The 21,123-nt window shown below is 46.5% G+C and overlaps 2 protein-coding genes across 8 annotated transcripts in view; both read left to right on the top strand.

Annotated features, from left to right (window-relative positions):
* Positions 1-556: 556 nt before the first annotated feature.
* On the top strand, positions 557-4,249 carry LOC106745589 (major facilitator superfamily domain-containing protein 12-like). 4 transcript variants are annotated; one of them, XM_014621313.1, is made up of 8 exons: positions 557-611; positions 768-997; positions 1,261-1,577; positions 1,657-1,939; positions 2,541-2,655; positions 2,749-3,120; positions 3,453-3,706; positions 3,909-4,249. In XM_014621313.1, exons 3-8 carry the CDS (start codon positions 1,391-1,393, stop codon positions 4,027-4,029), a joined length of 1,332 nt encoding a protein of 443 aa, XP_014476799.1. In that variant the 5' UTR covers positions 557-611; positions 768-997; positions 1,261-1,390; the 3' UTR covers positions 4,030-4,249. The 4 variants fall into 4 exon arrangements, with proteins under 4 accessions (XP_014476799.1, XP_014476798.1, XP_014476796.1 ...); XM_014621312.1 differs by having other exon boundaries at positions 563-982; XM_014621310.1 differs by having other exon boundaries at positions 563-997.
* A 2,692-nt stretch (positions 4,250-6,941) lies between these two features.
* The window catches only part of LOC106745616 (insulin-like peptide receptor), a 50,570-nt gene continuing 36,388 nt past the window's right edge, over positions 6,942-21,123 (top strand). The window contains exon 1 of one of the 4 annotated variants that reach the window (XM_014621386.1): positions 6,942-7,374. The gene's annotated coding sequence lies outside the window, so the exon portion shown is untranslated. Of the gene's footprint in view, positions 7,375-16,412; positions 16,523-21,123 lie in introns of those variants that run through there. The other 3 variants (XM_014621384.1, XM_014621387.1, XM_014621385.1) reach the window with 3 other exon arrangements.

Raw genomic sequence — 21,123 nt, 5'->3', positions numbered from 1 at the left:
ATTCCCTCTTGTGTGCTCTCGCGCGTTTCTCTTTTGCCATCTCGGATTACAGGGTCTGTTTTGCCCAGTGTACACGTACGACTTTATCGTTCAGATTTTACCGGTCATAGAAATGTTTCCTTATTTTTTTAATCTAATTTTAATCGTGTGTAGATCATGATTATACGTGATTTGTAAATTTTTCATGTGTAAATGTATCTCGTTCTGTTTTATATTCAATTATACTTGCATTTTCTTAAGAAAATTAAAAAAAATCGAAGAACATAATTGCGTGTAATTTCATTAAAATATGACTATCAATCGTATTCACAATCGTATTAACAAATGCATCAATGTGTTCGATATTTCACATAGAAAAAAATTTAAAGATTAATAACATTAGATCGTGATTGTGATACTTTAATGCGTGCAGATAGATAGTCACATATAGATAAGATTACGGTTATCACTAACTACTGACATTATGCCGTAATAATCTGTCTCTGCCGGTTTAACATAATCTTTCGCGAAGAACGACGTTACGATGTACGTTTCGGAGCTCAGTCTCTCACCTGCACGCGACGCGGATAGCCGCGCTATTTGTTCGCTATATATCGTCGTGACATGTGACGGTAGGGTCAATTTTAGCAGATGTTAAAGATACGTAACGTTCGAATAGATCGCGTCTACTGTAATCCGATTATTTCTTCGGTGACGTTCGTGAAACAGGCCCTTTACAATCGCGAGGCGGCAATCGGATAGCATTATGCCCGAGTTATATGTTTCAGTTTCCAATTTACTTTTCGAAATTCCCAAAAGGATGCAATATCAATGGAGTATATTTGTTATTAAGATACAATCGAGATTATTTTGACAATCTGTGTGCTTTGACGAAATTTACCCATGAACATCACGCAAGAGACTATTTTAAAAAAGGAAATAGCTCGCAGCGATATCCAATCAAGTGAAAGGAATGCCGGCCACAGACTCACCTTAAGAAGAAGTAACTTTATCGCAAGTACTGTTATTTTTATTATCGAACGCGGGCAACTTTGATGTTTCAACTAAATATTTGTCTATTACAATCAAATCATATTTGAGAACTCTCTACTTATAATAAGCGATATATTTGATGTGAGATATTTCGAATGTTAGAAAATCAATCGGAGATTTCCTTTTCTCCGGAGGAATTATTTTTCTCAGTGTTACTACGATTTGCGAATTAGATATTTCCCAGAATCTGATTTATATTATTTTTCTTGCTTTTATAACTTATTACAGCTTTGTTTCATCGCGAACGAAGGAGCGATTTTCTGCAAACGCGACAAACAAGCTGGGATAATATCGTATAATGGATATATAGGGATCATAAAGTTCCTTCCTTCGTCTTGAAAAATACGCGTTTCTAAGAATGGATAATACCAATGAACGAACACCCCTCGTCGAAGGGAGGATAGCGACGTCCACGAAATTGGCCTACGCACTCGGACATATTTTCAACGATTTAGCGGCAGCTATGTGGTTCTCCTACACTTTGATTTATCTTCAACGAGTGGTACTGTTACAGCCTATCGTCGCCGGTGCGCTTTTACTTTTAGGTAAGCGTCACGTCGCAACGTGTGTACCGACAGTATTACCACGTTGGTATTATTAATGTTCAAACGAACTTCATTCTAGGACAAATTGTCGATGCGATTATGACGCCTGTCTTCGGTTTCGTCGTCGATCGTTACTGCAAGAAGAAAAATTGGCACGTCCTCGGTTCCGTCATGGTCACTCTGACTTTCCCCGTGATATTCGGTGGTTTTGTTCGTTCGTTCAATTCGCTCGTTATGTTCTTATACGTAATGAGTATCGCGATCTTTCAAACGGGCTGGGCGGCCGTGCAAATCTCTCATTTATCAATGATTCCCTCGTTAACTAATTCCCTTCTAGATCGAGCCGATTTGACCGCGATAAGGTATGTGAATTATGCAATGCCTTTGAGAACGTGGGAAACGTGTAGCACACACACACACACACACACACACACATAGGGTGTACTTCACTAAACGCTTTTTTTCTTTATCACGGATTCTTCAATCAGTTTTAAATCGTTTTATTTTCACAAAAATATTTGAGATATACTAGCTTTTGGAATTATGAACGGTTAAAAATCAAGAATTCTTTTGAAAAATTAAGCACACTTTAAATCAAATGGATAATAAATTCGTATTCTCCCGCTGGGAGATTGACCGAAGAATCTATATAGTTCGAAGGGAATATGTTTAACACGTTCATTGCCAATCACGCGATATCGCGTGATGCGAGTTCTCACCAGACGGCCGATCACGCGTTGTCGCGTAATAGATATTTAGAGTACATAAATCCTATGTACATAATAATAAAAGCATATAAATAATATATTAACTTATTTTGAGCACAATAAAAACTAAATTAAAAAATAAAAAAAATACGAAATTCCAATTTTCAGCTTGGCAATGAACGTGTTAAAAAAAGTCGAAACATCCCGCAAAGCGATGTATTCCGATTAAATTACACCGAGATGCATTTAATCGCAGATATTCCGCTCAAGTTAGCGCGGCCGTGATAGTTTTCGTGGTCACGTGGATAGTTCTACCAACTAATGGTGACTCGATGGTTCAACTGGATCAACGAGATGATTATAAATTCAGAGTACGTAAGAGAAGGATGACGCGCGCTAAAAACGAAGCCACGATCTATTTTAAGTACTGCTTATATGCTGATACGTTTTATTCCAATTTACAGAACATCGTATTGGTTCTCACAGCTATGGGTTTAATCGCGACAACCTTCTTCCATTTTCTGCTGAAAGCTAATCTCTTGGAACGACCAGAAATTCCCAGGAAAGCAGGGGCCAATGATTCGATCGAAATTACTCCGTCAAATCGTTGGATGTCTAACGAATGGGCACGCATCACGATTTTATTGCGCGTTGCGATGTTGTACGTGGCGAGCAGGTTGTTCATCACTCTCGCCACCGTATATCTGCCATTGTACATAGAAGAGACCGAGGTCGGTGGAAAGCAGGCATTGGCCACCGTGCCGCTTGTTTCCTACGTATCTTCCTTTGTCGCCTCTTTACTACTTAAATACATCAACAGATGTTGCGGAACCAAGGTAACACTTTCTCGCTAACTTTTTCTTCACGGAAAGAAAAGATTGGTTTTAGATTAGTCGTATAACGTGTGGACACATAAAACTTTAATAGCGCAAGCCATTTTAATTGCTGCAGTAGTTAATTCTTTTACTAGTTTACTACTGCGGCAAATTAAAATTGCTTACGCTGCTAAAGTTTCAGGCGTTTAGGTTTTAGGTGTTACAATTAATTTAGCTACCGAAACTGATCTTTCGTTTCTGTGTTAGTATCAAGGAAGAAGAGGGAAATTCCGACGTGAGGTAGACGCGAATATTCAGATGAATGGTGCCGTGAGTTTCTCGTTGAATTTTAGATCTGCTATTTTCTCGGCGCCATCATCGGCACAATCGCCGCCGCCGTTACGGAATTTGTGGAAAGCGATACGACGATTGTGTACGTCATCGCCGTGTTAATTGGCGCGGGCAGCTCTATCACGATGGTCACAGCATTAAGCGTGACCGCCGAATTAATCGGCTCCAGAACGGAACGCAGCGCGCTCGTGTACTCTATCGTTACCTTCCTCGATAAGATCGTCACCGGCGTCGTGGTAATACTCATTGAGAGATGGTGAGTAACGCGCTCTAAAATGCGACTGAACACCGTTTAATAACAGCTCGGCAATCGCCATCCACAAGAGTGTTATCGCAGACAAACGCACCGCGTCGAAAATTTAATTAAATATTATGAGTTTCGAATTAATATCGTGAAGAGCGATTTAAGCAGCGAATTGCTGCACTACCCGTTTACGTTTGCTTTCGTTATTTTTCAGGAGATGCAACGATAAGCAATTTTGCCCTACGTACAATCGGGACACGCTGTCTATAGTATGCGCCTCGTCCATGTTACTGGGATTAATAACTCTGCTATCTGTGTCGCGTTGTTTGACGTAAATGCGGGATCGCCCGAGATACGAAGGAAACGTTATTGTTCCCTACCGCGTTCACTGCCCGAGAATTTTGTATACATATAATCATATACACGCTATCCATGACTCATTCGTGACGCAAGAACATGTTAGTATTTTGCGTATAAATGAGTCTAACTTAAAAAAACTGCCAGCAAACATTAACATTTCATGTCACGACATTAAAAATATGCTTCATGTGTACAGTTGCGCCTTGTTCTTTTACATATGCGCCATCTATCAGTGTCGATAAGCTTCACGATTATCGATAGAGCCAAGAATCCTCCGAAGATAATTGGAGAGTACCAACATTACCGACTGTTGCTTTGCAGTGACTTCAAATTCGCGAACGAAACATGCTATTCGTCATGCAACAATTTTAAACGCTACTTAAGGACCTTGTATCTAAGACTTACAGATTTCTTCTTCGACATGTTCGCGTTCCCCGCTCGGTATTCCTAACAGCCTTTTCCAAAAGATATTCACTTCCTGGGGCGACGTATAACCATATTTCGTCACCACAAACGCGCGGGATTTATTTTCGGCACTCCCGACAATATTTCGCGCGTTGAGTTGCTTTCGGCACTCCCGGCGATTTTATATAACACGCAGCAGAATCTCTTCGATAGGCGAAAACGTAATCCGCGACGATTTGAACTGCGAACGGTCGTCACACGAACATTTCACTTTCGAGTATAATCCGTTCCACGAAATATCCAGCGGCCACTCGATGATATTTTACCGCAGTGAACGCGCGTAACTTGCTTCGGCACTCCTCGAAAATAAATCGTGCGCGAGATTCATCTGTGGCGAGTCGAAATCGCGACGGATAGGAAGCGGTCCTTCGAAATTGATCTGTTGCGTCACGAATCATTCAGGAAACAGCAGTAGGAAACGCAACGGTGGCGATTCTCGAAGTATCAAGCGCGCGAACTTCACTCGGTACTTCCGACTGTCCACTCCCCGACATGTTCAATACCGATGACATTTTACGGCGATATTACACCGCGACACACGCACTTGTAATATTTTCGACATTTCCGACGACAATTTCGCGCGAATGGGCAGGTCAAAAATGTAAAGGGCGCCGGACGACGATGCACTCCCCAGGGGGTTATGGCGCTAGGAATGTTCGAGATTTTGTTCGGTTCTTTTAGACTACCCGTCTTTCAAGGTACTGTTGACGATATCTGTCATAACAAACACACGGCATTTACCTTTGGCACCTCCGACGGTGATTCGAGCGCGAGACTCACCTTCGACGAGCCGCAATCGCGGAAAATACGGAACGGTTTTTCACACTCGAACTTTCGGGATCCGTTCCGTTAATTTACTGTGAAATTCACAGCGATTGAGATCCTCGAATGTATCGATACTGACGTAACACCAATCACGATAGCTCCGATCCAAACCAATCCAATCAGGTCTGTCCTTTTCAATTACACCATATTGCACTTTCTGTGACGTAGTGTCGTTTTAAAGTGAAACAAATATGCAATATAAATTTGACGAAAGTGAGAGAGCGGAAGAGAAGATTGCACGGAAACGCAGTTAAAAGAAGCAGATCTCGAGATCGGTGCGGTTTTAGAGTCGCGGTCCGAAACACGAAAAATGTTCGAAGTAGTCCTGATACCCGAAAGAAAGTGACGTCACAGGCAACCCGCGGCAGTTTCATTTCGTTTCGCGACGGTTAGGAGACGGATCGCGACCGCTCCGTTTCTCAGCATCCTTTTACTCGTTGAAAGCTTTTTCGTGTATGAGCGAATGTCGGGAGTGCCTCGTTAAGTGCCGGGTGATTAACGCGTCTATCAGACCGCGCGAGTGTGGTTAAACGCGATGTCTCTCGATACTTGTGACCGGCGGGTTATGTCGCGTCGGAAAAAACATGGCGCCGTACGAATAAAATGGTGTAGATGCATTCGTTTGACGGAACAAATGCTTCGAGATTCAGTGCTCACGTCACGCTTTCGTTCCTCGGTAAGCTTGCTTTCGCTGTAAACAACGACGAGGCATGGTTAAAGATCGTCGCTCGTCGATAAGATGGTAATCCTGCAACTACCACGTATAGGGCTAAATGTAGAGAGGGGAAGAGAGCGCGAGAAAGACAGAAAAAGAATTCCATAGATCTTGGTACACCATTAGATGTATGTATACATCGAGACGTATGTTCTGAAGAATGATATGTCATAAAATTAATATCGCATCATAGACCAGCCACCCTAACATCACAAATTCGACCTTTAATACTGAGGGTCGATTGTGTCTCTCTCTCTCTCCTTCTCTCCGTCGGTTTTTCTCATCACTCGTATTCTCGTTCATCTCACGTGAATAAATACGCGCGATTAATTATACGCAAAGTGAGAACACGGTATCCCTGCGACACCATGTGACGTCATTACTTCGTCGAGCGACTTCACGCGAGATACATCGCATTTTCGCCATGGCGAAAGTTACCTAATCAAGCTAGAACTTACTTTTGTAAAACTATGTTTTGACACAACCGACCTTCCTCCCCTCCTGTGTCATCGGTCCCCTATTGATGTCGCGCGAAAGTACGATTTTGACGTTGCGCCCGTCACTTCGGAGCGTCCAATTCAGATGTCGCCCCCTGTACGGTTCGTCCGCAAAATCGCAGACATTTCGCGCGAAAGACATCGCGTAACGCCGTGGCTACGGTGGCGTATGAGAGGGTACGATGACCCGCTCGTTCGCGCGTTATGTGCTCGCTCGTCGCGATTGCGTCGTAGTACGTCAAAGCAGATATTCGCTTTATCGCTCGTACAAAGCGGCCGGGAAGGTGGGAGAGCGTAGACGGGCGCTGAGCCACCGCGCAGACTCTTATTTTGCCCGGCTGGCGAGGGGTGGCCGGGGACGGACGCGCGTTTACGGGGCATGGCGTGGTGCGCGTTCTAGTAAACAAGTTGTGTGCGAGTCGCGCGGGGAATCTGCGCCCCGAGTTAATCGCGATATTTATTCTCCGGCGTGGCCGTCCCGTCGCGCGCCACGACGACGCGTCGCGTTACCGTTGCTGTCGCCGCCCGTTTGAAAAAACTTTCGTTATTCTCAATACGAAGGTTAGGATAATAAACGGATTAGCTCGGGACAACAGTGAGCTGACTGCCTACCGTGTCCCGTGTGCTATGAGTACGTGTGCCCGCGAGTGTGAGTGTTGCTCGTGTCTGCGGAGGAAAGTGATCACGCTGTTCACCGGTCCCGGATCTCTAACGAGGCGACGACTTTCGGTCGTGGCCGAGGAGCGAGGGAGTTGACGCGTGTGGCGATGACTTCGGCACACGTCTCCTTGGAATCCCCGCCTGGACGCCGCGTTTCGGTGAGTACACACTTCCACCGTCCGTGCGCTTTCTCCTACTTCGTTTTTTCGTCGCGCGCGCGACATCGCCGTCTTCGTCATCGCGGCTCGTCTCTTTTGTCTATGACGTGTTCCCGTAGCGATTCCGGCTATCATACCGCGAGAAGTGTCGTCACGCGCGCGCGACATTGATTCTGCTCCGAAAAAGATCTCGTCTCCCGCGTAACACCTCCGGACGGATGGTTTTGTCCGCGGGAATCTCTCTCCCACACATACATACTCTCTCTGTTTATTTCCCGTCCTTCCAAATCACTCAGACCGTGCCTTTCGTCCTCAATCGAGGAGAAACGGCCGATCGGGCGGGTGGGAGCGAGAGGGGGAGAGGAAGAAAGGATAGGGAAAAGGTGCGCGCGGATAGCACGGTCGAAATGTTTTCGGCGCAATGTGTCGCTCCTTGGGCGTTGCTCCTCTCGCGACTCGACTCCGTGGCTCGCAAAAAAAGTGTTTTTCCACGAAACGCGCGTGCTTTCACCGGCGGTGCTCGCGCGCGGCGTGGCGCGCCGCAGACCGTGCGCGGGTATCAATGGCCTCCGAGGCCGCCGTGAAAATTACTCGTTCGCTCGCTCGCTCGTTCACTTGCTTGCGAGAAGGGCGATTACGAACACGCGGAGCGAAGAGAGGAAGCGGCGTGTTCTCTCTCTACGTAGGAGGCGGCGGCGGCAGCGGTTCCAGAGGAAGGAGGGCATGGAGGCGGTTCGCCGCTGTTTCTACGAATCTCGGTTAGGGTGACGCGATTCGACGACATCGTGTTGTTTCCTAATGGTAAAAGGCCCTCGCGTCGATAGGCAGAGAGAGAGAGAGAGAGATAGATAGATAGAGAGCGCAACGGTTATATCGCGTTCCACGATATTTCTCTCTTTAATCACTGACCTCGCGGTCGCTCGGCTAACCTCGTTCGCCGGCGCGCTGCGTCGCGCCGTCGCGTCGTGAACGAATATCGCGACGACATCACCGAGAAGAGAGAGAGGGACCGTGTGGACCGCGAATTCGGCTCAGCTCGTCCCACGGCTCAATTGGAGCTTGCACCCAAAAGTGTGCTCTTACCGGGGAGGATTCTCGCGCTCCACCGAAATATAATTATACTGGAAGCGGCAATGAGCGTACGAAAGCGTGGCAGAGAGGTGAACAATTTAGGGCATTCTCTGTCGTACGCATATGTCGTCGCTCTCTATAGAAAGAGATAGGTTTAGGTACAAGTGAGAGATAAGTAGCCCTAATCCTAAGTCACTATTTGTAAATCAATATTTGTCGTTTTCCGCCGATTGGCGGTTACACGGCAGTGCCTCTGAAATATATATCTCAGAGATATGTTTGTGTCGCGTTCTCTCTTATACATTATTATAAATGTATGAAGTTGTTATTTGCTCTTTATTACCTCGCGGATCTCTTTCGCGCGCGAGCATCGATGTTATGGCACGCATTTTGCGCGCAGCAAACCGACCGACTTATTATCTCATTTGTCCTCATTCGCGGCCCCGAGATTGCCTCGTTGAAGAGCGCCACAAACGCGCGTTTTCTCATTTTCCCGGCTTTTCTCTCTCGGAGAAACAGCCCGCGTTTTTCGCGCGGCCGGATCACACGTTGGAAAAATTTGTCGCCGCGACCATCCGATGCTCGCACAAGTCTCCGTTATTTCCAACGTTACGCTTGTAAACGCTGCGAATTTCATTGAAACTACGCGTATTCATCCTCGCAAGCGGATCGCAATTCGATGAAACGCGGTTTCGCTCGCCTTGAGGTCCACGTTGCGAACGCGGCGCACCGCAGCCGAAAATGGGCGCCGTTCCTTTCCGCGATTATTTCCGAGTCGGCGAACGGTCTACGAAGACGGAGGAGAGAGTATCGATCGAACGTTCTAGTCGTTGACTTCTGATAAGGAACTCGATTTGATTGATAGCGACAACATATTCGATACCGCTGGCTATTGAATTAAAAATAAAGGATAGGCTGTACGCAAGATGTACAATAAAAATATGCGCGTGTATCTGTGTACACAATGTATACGCGTATATGTATACGTATATATCTGCGCTGGAGACACGGGGAACGTTACGAAAGGAGAAAAAAAAGAAATCGCCAATCCGTCACGCAATTCATTTTTAAGAGATTCGAGAGATATTGACACGTGCGAGATAACCGTTGAATGCCGCGGGTATCTATATCGATTACATACGGAACCCCGAGAGATCAGAGTCTCCGGCGGCGCGTTATTTCGCCGCTTTGTAGTTTAAATGCCTTCTCATTAAGCGCAGATAAAGTAATGCGGAACTGTGCGAATAACGATGACATTTACGACATCATAGACGTTGGGCCAAAGTTGCACGTCGCTTTAGCTGAGATGCGGAAGCAGCGTAAGAGCGTCTGCAAGGCGTTTAGCCTTGAGAATATTCGAAAAATGTATTGGTTATTGACGGCCGACATTAACGACAGGTAATAACGCTGCGGCATATTGCGTAACTCTTCCGTGCGTTTTACTACACCCTATGAGCGTTGAAAGAAACGCGCATCCTCGAGCGTCGTGGCAAATCACAAAAGGGTCGCCGGGATCCTGTTCCTTCCTTTATCGACCCTTTTCGGGCACTTTGCATTTGACAGAGGCGTCTACTCTCTCGATGGCACTAACGATACAAAGCTGCAAAGCCTCACGGTATCGAGCACCGCGCGCTTTGAAATAATCGATATTTCATTATGCCAGTGTCGTCGTTTGTGTATCCGGGCGCGTGGAAGTTATGGAAATTATCGAAAAAATAAAAAAAAATGAAGAACCGGGTGGTTCGTTAGAACTTCAACGAACACACAACGGGGGACCTCCGTTCGACCTGAATTGTTTATGAAATAATTGTGTCGCCGACCGGGACAATATTAATCCGCAGAAGCGGATCCGTAGAAATGACGCCCGGCGGAGTCCGCTCGCCGCGTCGTGTATCGTAATTGGATAGCTTGTTCGCTCCCCGTGCGAGAGAGTGCGACGCCAACGATGGCACGGAATGTCACCGCTGTTGCGCTATTAACGCGTACCAAGGGCGTGCGCCCAACAGAACGACTGCTCGGCATTGTTACGTTAAGGGGAAACCGGCTCCGGATATACCGCGTCGACGGTGTTCACGGTGCTTCACAACGCGTACGACGAAGTCGGTCGATCGAAGCTTTGCGGAGGGAAAATCGACCCTGCAGCATTTTCCCTCTCTCTCTCTCTCTTTCATTAATGCGCATCTCCACCCTTACGTATAAAGCACAAGACGCAGGTCGAAGACACAAGATTAGTGAATGCAAAGGGCGGCCGATTGTTGTGTTGGGTTTGCAACCTGTGTCCTGTGAGCTACATAGACCGAGCTTAATAGCGTCGTGTCTTATGCGCATCGGTGATTCTTCGGGATTGTTAACGAGCCACGTCGGTAAATCCTTAAAAGCACATATTTCGCGTGGCGCGGCACATTCTCGCTCGTTCGCAAAAACAGCAAGGCCGACGTCTGCCGCTTACGTTGCTGTAATCTTCTACGTATTTTCCGTACTGTAACGCAAAACCAACGACGACGTGTCGTCATTGCTATTTGTCGTTGCCACTGTCGTAAATAACCATTTTTCTTATCACAGCTGGACTTTATATATCTGACCTTCTTTGCTTCTCTACGAAGTTGCACCTTCGAACGCGTGAAAATAGGTGCGCGCGCGCGCGCGCAATTATTCACGGAAATATTTGCAATTACGCGCGCAATTATCCCGACAGAAGACAACGCGTCGGGCGTACGCGAACAGAGCGTGACTTAGGGTTACTTCGAGATCGGATCTTAACTCGCTCGCTAATTCGTTAATTGAGTTGGATTGCTCTCGAGTACACGTCAATTGTGTCACCTACGATGCGGCGGTCTGTGTTCTGAGAAATTACGCAAGCAATCCTCATTCCATAATGATTACGCGTAATTGCACATATATGCGCAAATTACATTGAATAATAAGACTATTAAGAGATCGCTATTAGTCGCACGTAACATTATTCAAATTCACGTTATATATGTAATCTGACGTAATTCGAGAAAAAAAGTCAATTCCAGGTACTGAAGACATATCGGTTTAATGTCTGGACCTCTCGAGGCGGTAGCGTATAATTCAGCGAGGACGAGAATAAAAGTGTATAATTTTAGATTGCCTGAAAAGTAGGTATTTAGAACAGCACGTCCTCGTCCGAACCTATGTCGACGTGTTCATCCTTATCGCGACTAATCTACGTTAACTCGTTAGGTCGAATATGGTTAACCCGTTTTGCCTTTATCGGGAATACGGCTCGGTTTCTCCATAGCGCCCGAACAGTTCGCCGAGTTGGAAATTCGCGGCCTGCGCCATTGTCATAAAAGACGTTTTAACGAGCGGCGGCGCGAGGATGTTTTCAAATATCAATTCGCCCACACCGCTAAATCAGCGTTTTCACGCAACAACGATTCCGCGTTCGTGCCGCGCCGGTTCGCTCTCGCCTGTCTCTGTCTGCCTGCCTGCTTGCCTGCCTGCCTACCTTTGCCTGCCTGTCTGCCTACTTACCTCGCGTGTGCTCGCATCTCTCGATCGCCCCGCGTGCGTTTTACCTAGATCCCGGTGTATAAACCACATTCCATGCATCGCATACCGGGTGTCTCGGGAGCGCGCGACAAGCCCTTCGGATTTTGGGCTGTAGAGCGCGGCGATGACGAAAGGCCACGACGGTAAAGCAGAGAGGTCAACCTTTCATCGAAGCCGTCGTTAAATATGCATACTGCGCCTGTGTCGTGCACGTGTGCTTATGTAAGTTGGGGTGTGCGGGGTATACAAATACCTTTCCAAGAACTATATTTCACTCAAACAGCATGTTATGCACCTCGGGAACACCGCGCGGTCCCGAAATCGTCCGTACGCTCTCCTGCGAACTCCACGCCTTCGTATTCTTACAGCACAGTTTCAGCTCGATTGTTGACACCGTGCTTTTTATCATTCCCCATTGATAAAGCGGCACTTTTGAACAAAAAAAAAATTTAATACCACGCGAAACACCGCTGTGTGCTCTGAGATCTCCTTACCTCTCCGTGTTATCTCGAAGGAATCTTTTTCACACTTAACGTCTTTTATTATATAATACTCGTTGATATTTCGGTAATATCTTTCTCGTTAATATCGAGCAACTTTCTCTCGCTAATGGCTCTTTTTCTTTCTCTTATACGCGAGGAATGTAAAACGATGTGGCCGCGTTCCACGGCGAAAATTTTCCCGATGAAAACGTCTCCCTCGTCACCGCGGGTTTTTCCGTTCGTTATTCCTCTCTCATCTCTCGCGGTTTCGTTTCTTTCCAATGTCAACCGGTGCAGACCACTTTTCGTTCTCTTTCATTCCTTTTCTCTCCCTCTTCGCGCGTATACTTGTCCCTCTTTCTCGTTCTTCATTTCCTTCCACCATCTCCCACTTTGCAAACGACAACAACAATGTTGGCAGCGGCAATGTGCTATCTTCCGACCCTACGGGTGTAGGTACTTTGTTCCTTAAGTGCCTGTATCTTCCTCGCTAATAAACTAGCATATTATCACCCTTCCAGCATTCGCTATTCGATGTTCCCTTTTCCCGTTCCTCGCGTTACCCTCCGCGTGAACATACCGTTGCGAATCCCGTCCAGCTTTTTCAACGAACGGCATGCATCGCATCCGTAAATAAAACATCCACAGATCAATCCTAACATCGGATGTACAAACATCGCGGTGAAACTTATCTAGTAGAGTTAATTAGGACAGCTAATCAGCGGCGCTTCTGAAAAGTAGGTCGCGTTACAGTAGACGCGAAGAAACTTCGGCTTTGTAGAACGGTGATGTAAAGATTCGTAGCGTTAATCAACGTTAGAGAAGTACCGATGTATCTCTTTTTGATTACCGCGCACAATAGACGGCGGCTCAGTCGGTTTCCGAACTCACCGTTGGGTGGCGGCTGGTCCAGCATGGTTCTATATCATCGACTTCTGCATCTCCGTCCCGAGACTGCATTATTACGTTCCTAAGATCGTCGCTAAAAGCCGCCGGCAGATGAATATTTTTTTTTTTCGCCTTTTTTTCCTCCCCGTAATTTATTCATAGCCACCTTTGAGCCGTACCATATTTCAAAAGAACGGTTCTAATTAGCATCGTTGCCTCCGCTCCGACACACGCTTGCGGTGATGCTTGCTCTTACTAAGAATACTAAATCGAGCGTAGCGAAATCCTTTTATATCGATTATTGCTTTCATCTCATCTCTGTCTCTGCGTAATTGTTCTCGCCGCGTCGAACGTTTGCGAGAGAAAATGAAATCGGCGATCGCCGGGAAAGATCCTAAGGGCTCGTCGCGACGCCGATTAGTCGCGTAGGTTCGTCTGGCGAAGACGAGTAAGTAGTGGTGACGGCGGGCGGGGTCCATCCTTTCCTTACTGCGCACTTTCTTACCCCTCCGTTCGCGTTCAACCCCTCGACGACGAGGCGACGGTGGCGGCGGAGGTGGCGGCGATGACGACGCCGATGGCGGGCAGCAGTTTCGCTTCGAGGAAAGGCGGCAGCGCATGCCTCCTTGTTATCGTACGCAAACTTCTCTCGCTCGCTCGCTCGATTAAGTGCTTATTAGCGGCGCGCATCTGCTGCGTAAGAGAGAGAGAGAGAGAGTGCACACACGCGTTGTACGGAGGAAACGTGGACGTGCGTACGCACCGACGTACATAATGTACGCGCGTCGACGCTCGGTTAACGTGGAGCCGATACGACGACGGGGCGGTCTTCGTCTTCGCTACTTAGACAGCGGGGACAGCGACCCTTCGCGTACCTCGAGCGCGACATCCGATAGCTCGCCGCTCGATGTAGGTATTAGATAAGACGACGGTTCTATGTACGCTTGTTTTTCCTTCGCGTACACCGAGCGGCATGCGTGGTCGCTCGTGACGTAGTAAACGAATCTTCTCTTGTGTTGCGTGATAACGGAACGCGACGAGGAATTTGCGTTTTGCGATGAAACGAACCACTTGTAACTAGGGGGTTGATTCCCGCGAGATTTAATTCGTAGCTGAACGAGTCGGCAATAATGACGGTTCTCGTATTGTACACACAGCGTCAAGAGGATACAAAAGTTGCGTGTAGCACGATAACGCGATGATATTGCGCTCATGCGTGCATTCGTTCGTTCGTTCGTTCGTGTGGGCAATGGAAAGTTATCGAATTGTGAAGTCCGCGATTGCTGTTGCTTTATCTGCCGAAAAAAAATATTGTTTCCACGCGATACGCGCGCGGATCTGAATGCGCCGACGGCTGCGCGTTCAGTTTCCCGGTCGTTGCGGACTGGCGCACTTGGAAATGCGCTTCCGGTTGTCTTTATCGTGTGAGCGGAGATTTCATTTATCATTAGCGTCACCTCATCGCACTCATCTACCGCGTGTTTTTACACAGGCGGTCCTTATACTTTCGTCGCGATGAGTTCCCCTGAAGAGCTTCTCCTCTTTTGCGCGTCGCGGAATAAGCCAGTCGAAGCCGTGAACCGAGGTCGGAATAGACTGCGATCGGAGTAGTTATGGAAAACGAAAACTCGAATATCGTTTGCAGTGTCCGAGTTTTCCCGGCGTTTTAGCTCAAGGATATAGGCGTAGATAAGTGGCGGACGACGCTGTCAATACACCCGCTTACGCGCGGACACAGTCGGCACGTGACGAATACCCGTTTCTCTTTCGGATATTATTATCCTGATGTATTTTCTATACTGTTCAAATTCAGGACGCGTAGCCCGTGTATGTGACTATAAATATCTCCACTTGCCTCGATTTCACGCACCAATACGTATCAAATGTCCCTCGTGCGTTTGCCCACGAAGAATTCGTCAGAATGACTTTTCGTTTTTACTTGAGTGTACGTGCGTCGCTGTGTAAAACCGCCGTAGGCAGGCAAGGTGGACTTTCTCTCTCTCTCTCTCTCTCTCTCTCTCTCTCTCTCTCTCTTTCTCTCTCTCTCTCTTTCGGACAGTCGTCGAGTAATGTTTTGCGCGTCGCGAGTAATTTCAATACGCTCGTAAAAAGAATTACCGCGCATTCCGATCCGCGTTAGATCCGCTTTCTAATGGCTTTCCGCGAGTCGGCGGGCGGGTTGGCGATGCAATGTCGCGGTTACGACGAATATTACGTGGCCTTCCCTCCATTATTTACGCCTAATGAGGATCGACATTCGAGCCAGCCCTCGAACGCGTTTCGATCGTATCTTTCTATAATTAGCCGGAATAATCGCACGATATATAGAGCGTCCGGAACAATGTACCAATTATATTTAGCAGACACTGACATTGCCGCTCTCAATTGTTAATTATCAACCGATAAAACGGTTGGCTTTACGAAGGATAGAATTATCTGAGGCAAAACGAATCGACACGTCCGTGCATTAACGTCACATGATGTAATATCACGCGACCGAGCACGTGAGTCCCGAATTCGCGAGAGATTCGACGTTTTATTGTCATTTCTCCGGCTTTATGCGCGTCGAAATGGCACTACGCCATACGATGTAATACCGGACGGAGGCCGAGAGACACGAGAAACTATAAAACTATAAAACACGGAAGATCAGGGACGATGAGGAATCGATCGTGATCGTATCGCCGGTTCAACGTGGCCGCGTCTTGTCGCCGTCTGACGTAATCGGAACGGGACACACGCGAAATTGTTAAGTATGTGAGACGTACCACATTCGTACGGTGTGACGAGGAACGGCAGTGAGGGGGACTTCATGGCGAGTTTCGCGCGCTGGGCATGTGGCAATGTTTTGGCTCGCATCGATCGTCCACCCCTTATACTGCGGCGTAGTATCGCACTTCTTTGCTCCCACTACTTTTGCTCTCCCACCACCTGCACGATCCACCCACGCCCTGGTTCACTCAACCACTACCCTCGTACAGAGAGAGAGAGAGAGAGAGCAGCCATTCTCAGTCGTCGTGTGGACCATTCGAGCCCTATTAGGGAGGCGCGTCATTTTATCGCGTACACGACATCGCACAAAGTGATTAATCTGTGATATATAACTCCTTTGTTTTTATCGAATAATCGTGCTTCCATCGCGGGAATGGGAAGAAGTCAAAATTATCCGCTGACGCTGCGTCATTCCGGTACGTTCCGGAATACACTGCTATTTCCGTAACGCTGTCGGAGGCACAATGTTTTGCGTGTTTGGAACGTAGCGGCACACTCGCATAAAAAAAAGAAAAATGAAAAATCAGCGAATAAACATGTCAAGTTTTCAACTGCAATCAAGCGAAATATGCGGAGAATTTCAATATAAATCTGTTGTCTCTCGATATTTTTAGGATCGCAGACAAGCACATCGGAAATTGCGACCCTGTAAAACTCAGGAAGTGAAATCGATACAATTATCGGGGAGTCAGTTTTTAACTCGACAAAAATACGGAGAAGTACAACGTATCGTCAATTATCGAATTCGTTTCGACTCGCCTTCACATCCAATTTGCGATGCTGCAGCTACTAAGCAAAATACACCTTGCGCCATTATCATGAAACGCGGGAAATTAATTTCGCGTGTTTATCGCATCGAAATCTAGTCTGCTTTCAAACCATGTTATAAATACTGTCTCCAACTACATCTAACAGATCCGATCGCGTTTATCTCGAAATAAACTGGCCGTATTTAACGAAGAGTCCGCTTTATCGCGGGAATAAAATAGACCCGCGTGAAAAATATTTTACGTTCCCAGTGCAATTATTTTTTACGAAACCGTAAGAAACCTGGCGCGCGAAACTCGGGCAGAAAATCGTTGCTCTCTTTTGTCACATATGTAAAATGCGTAATTTTGTTTGGACAGTGATAAAGGTAGCCGTTTTTGTCGTTTCATCAGAACGACGTTATATCTCATTGCGTTAGTCCTTATCGGCTGCGACACTATAGATTAGAATTGGTTGCTGTCACTCGATACACGTGTGCGTTTGTGTGTGTGTTTTCAAAATATTTTTGTTAATTGATGTTTTAGAAAATATTTTTACATAATAAAATTAACATAGTATAATTAAATTAATCTTGAGGAAAATATTTCTAAGACATCGATAGCAACCGACAACTAGATCGCGTTGTTCAGGCCGCAAAATAAGCGTCCTTGCTCTAAATCTCGTGCTGATAACATGCAGCTAATCGAAATGCATTCATTCACATTTTTATAATATTTCCCGCTCTCTCTCTCCACCTCTGTCTCTCTCTCTCTTTCTCTCTCGGACAGATTTAATTTTCATTCCAACAAATATTTACCTACTCGAAATCACAATTACATACATCGTAACCAGAAGAGGGCGGCAGACGGAATTAATCGAACCAACGTCAAAACTTAATTAACGTTGACGCGACCAGGCTGCTAGAATTCGTCCGCTGTCCCCGGACAACTTTGCTTGAGTCTGAATAACGGGAGCGGGGGAAACGACACGCGTTAAAGTACTCGCGTACTCGGTCAAATAATAATTAATTCCAGATCTCGACGCGCGTATTTGGTTCACCGCTGAGAAAGCTAGACGCGCAGTCGTGCCTTGTGGACGACACGACTTGAGGATGGCGCGACGTGACGGGTGCCGGTGACATATACTCCGTGACTATATTAGACGACGATATCATTGGTGACGAATAACAAGAAGCAGCCGAGTGCAGAGCGCGGGGAGGTGTGGTGAGGGCGCCGGTGAATAAAAGTAATAATAACAAGACGACGAGCAACAGGACGACCTTTTTTTTTTATCAGTCCCGTTGACGATTGTTACAAAATAGAACGAGGACGAACGGTATCTCACGTAGTTGCGTTAAACGTCGGCATGTCTGAATCATCAGCGAGTACAGGCAACATTGTCGCGTGCCCGAATAGTTTCTCAAATAGTAAGATCTCTCGGCCGGGATCAGAGAACGGAAAGAATCAGGATACGATCTCTGCCATGATGTCTGAAATTTAATGACCACGGGCGGTAACGATGGCAGTAGCAGGCCCATGTGACAATGCCGACAGCGAGCAGGAATGCGCGAATACACAGCCGGGGGCTGTAAGTGTGTATGTGTGTGTATCGGAGACCGTACTACACAGCACGCGTAGGTTGAAACGAGCGTACGGCGTCCTCGTCTTCGATTGGTCGGAGATAGCGTGACGAGCCGCGGGAAGAAGAAGCGCGAGGGAGAGAAGCGCTTCGCGAAGCGCGTCGTGCGTGTGCGACGGGGTGCGGGGGGTAGTGTGTGTATCGACTATCTCCTTCCATTCAGTTTCACCCCCGCTGCTGCTTCGCCTTCGTAGAAGGGACGAAGAGAGGCTGTCGGAGAAATAAGAGAATGCCAACGCGGCGGCCGAAGCGACGAGAACGAAAGCGACGCGCGCGAGGAAGCGGGATAAACGAACATAGCGCGTCTTCGTCGTGTAGTGGTGGTGGTAGTAGCAGTCGTAAGATTTAACGCTCGCGCGCGCACGTCTTCACGTGCGGGGAACCAGGGGGAGAGGAACGTGCTCATCGGCTCCGCTATCACCCTTTTCACTATAACGTAGTTTTTGTCTTCCTGTTAGTCAGCGCGAGATCGATCTATCGGGATGATATCGTTCACCGTATCTCGTGTTCTGAAAGATACTTCGGACTCGGGGCTCGCTTCATTCGCCACGGACGCGCGATATTGTTATATGTGTTACTCTCCGCTCTAACTGCCGTCCAATTAACTGTAACTGCGTTTTTCCACGGTGCATCGATCGATCGCATCCGGTTGCACCTACCTACCTACCTACCTACCTACCTATCTATCTATCTACCGTCATGCGCGCGTTGCACCACGTTACGACATACGAAAAGTCTACATGCGGCTTGCACAGCTGAACAAGGTGGTTGCTTGTTGTTACGTATACCGCGGTGTCTCTGCTTCTCCATCGCTCCATCGTTACACAATCGCGATAATCGGCGAGAATCTCCTCTTTTTCTCTAAAAATAAATATCTATCGTATTCTACTTTCCCTCCCTGACTGTGTGCAATTTAAGGTGGTTGGCTCGTAAATTTATTTTCTTAGGAATCTTTTCAAATTTTAATAGCATATCAATCGAAATCTACTAATTTCGATATCGCGTTTTTAATTCTAACGGCTAAATTACTCTCGCGATTTTAATGAAAAACGAGAAGACGACAAAAGATATTTGTAGAAATATTATAAAAGAATTACAAGATTATTTTGAGCATATAGTTCTCCAGAAATTGATATGTAAAGTACGTAATTTCTGATAAACACTGGAATATATGATAAGCTAACTTGTCAAGATTTGACAAATATTGTGCGCACTATATTTCTCTTTGTGCCTCTTGGTTAGGCATCTTTTTAAAGATAGAATGATTAAGTAACTTGAAAAATCTATGATTAATATTTAAAAATACGAAAAATACGGAAAAATTTGACATCATTTCTCTAATAGTGTGTACATTCGTATGTGTGCATCTATCGGAACATATGATATATTCACAAACATATGCCTAACATAGACAATCTCAGCCCAAAGTATTATACGTCAAAGTGCGAGAAACAATTACTTCTTTATGAATTTTTAAACATTATATAAGTTTAGTCGATATTCTTTTACTATAGCGTCAAAACTGTATGTTATAAGTCATGTTTATATACATTTAACACAGATTTGTCGAACTTCTTCATGTTGTATTAACTATTACCTTCCTAAAGAACCACCTACAACAGCCATAAAGTATGCAATAAGAGTAAGTAGTGAGCGAATCGATCATCCACAATCGATTAATCTTGAACTTTAAGAATCTAATTGGTCAATTAGCTTGCTCACATCTTACTGTATACTTCACGGCTATTGTGAACGGTCCTTAATCTTTCGACCGCATTATAGGTCAGATAAATCTGGTGAGTTCTGTTTGAAGTGCTATAGCGAAAAGAAATACGCCGAAAATTCGAATTCTTTTTCAGTAACATAAAATATGATTTCTTGTGAAAATATAATCAAACATTAGAAGATTACACTTTATTCTAAAATTTTGTCAACCTCTTTTCTTTTACAGTTTTCCAGACATGGAGTTAAATCGCACAAGATCTATATGACCCCGTTTATAGTTGCGAGCGACTTTTCAGAAGCGTGCGAAAGGATTCACAGTATTTGGTTTGTCCTTTTTAGTTGAACTGATTGCACTGGTTCAAGAAATTCACATGAAAACGTACGAACGCACGAGATTCTCACGCTTCAGTGTGCGTAAATTTCTTAAACCAGTGTAGCCAGTTCAGCTGAGAAGTGATCAATTATCACGGGCCGACTATCTTACAACAGAATAACGCGGGCGACGAGCGACACGCGATTTCCTGCGATTACCGTCGCATTCGATTCGCGTTTCTCGTCGACGATCTACGTGTGGCCGCGTTCTCCGCGTCCACCTCGATCGTCGCGTCTTTTTAGCAGTCGCGAGAAAACTTCGGGGTGTGAGGAGAGCGGTTCGTCCGAAGAGACGAGCGGGGCCGCCGACAGGCATCCGCGGGTGGTGTCGGCGAACCTGCGAACGCGACAGCACAAATACCTCTCGTAGTAGAACGTGGACGGCGCGGCGCGTGGCGCTGTGAATGAAGCCCGCTGTTCACCCTCTTCCCCCCCTTCGTCGCGACGTTCCCCCTTTCGTGCCCAGTCTGTTCCCCACCAGGCGTCATCGGCGCGCCGCTACCACCACTGCCGCCGTATATCGCCCCCCCCCCCC

This window comes from Dinoponera quadriceps, unplaced genomic scaffold (assembly GCF_001313825.1).
Source record: "Dinoponera quadriceps isolate SergipeBrazil2010 unplaced genomic scaffold, ASM131382v1 scaffold1476, whole genome shotgun sequence".
Lineage (NCBI taxonomy): Eukaryota > Metazoa > Arthropoda > Insecta > Hymenoptera > Formicidae > Dinoponera > Dinoponera quadriceps.
The sequence above is the reverse complement of the archived record's forward strand: the minus strand, read 5'-3'. Positions and strand labels throughout refer to the sequence as shown.

What these genes read in the sequence shown, in the direction of transcription:
- LOC106745589 (XM_014621313.1), top strand. Translation starts at nt 1,391, where the DNA reads ATGGATAATACCAATGAACGAACACCCCTCGTCGAAGGGAGGATAGCG. An exon ending in CGGTGCGCTTTTACTTTTAG is followed by an intron (nt 1,578 to 1,656) that starts GTAAGCGTCACG and finishes ACTTCATTCTAG; the next exon opens with GACAAATTGTCGATGCGATT. An exon ending in GTAATACTCATTGAGAGATG is followed by an intron (nt 3,707 to 3,908) that starts GTGAGTAACGCG and finishes GTTATTTTTCAG; the next exon opens with GAGATGCAACGATAAGCAAT.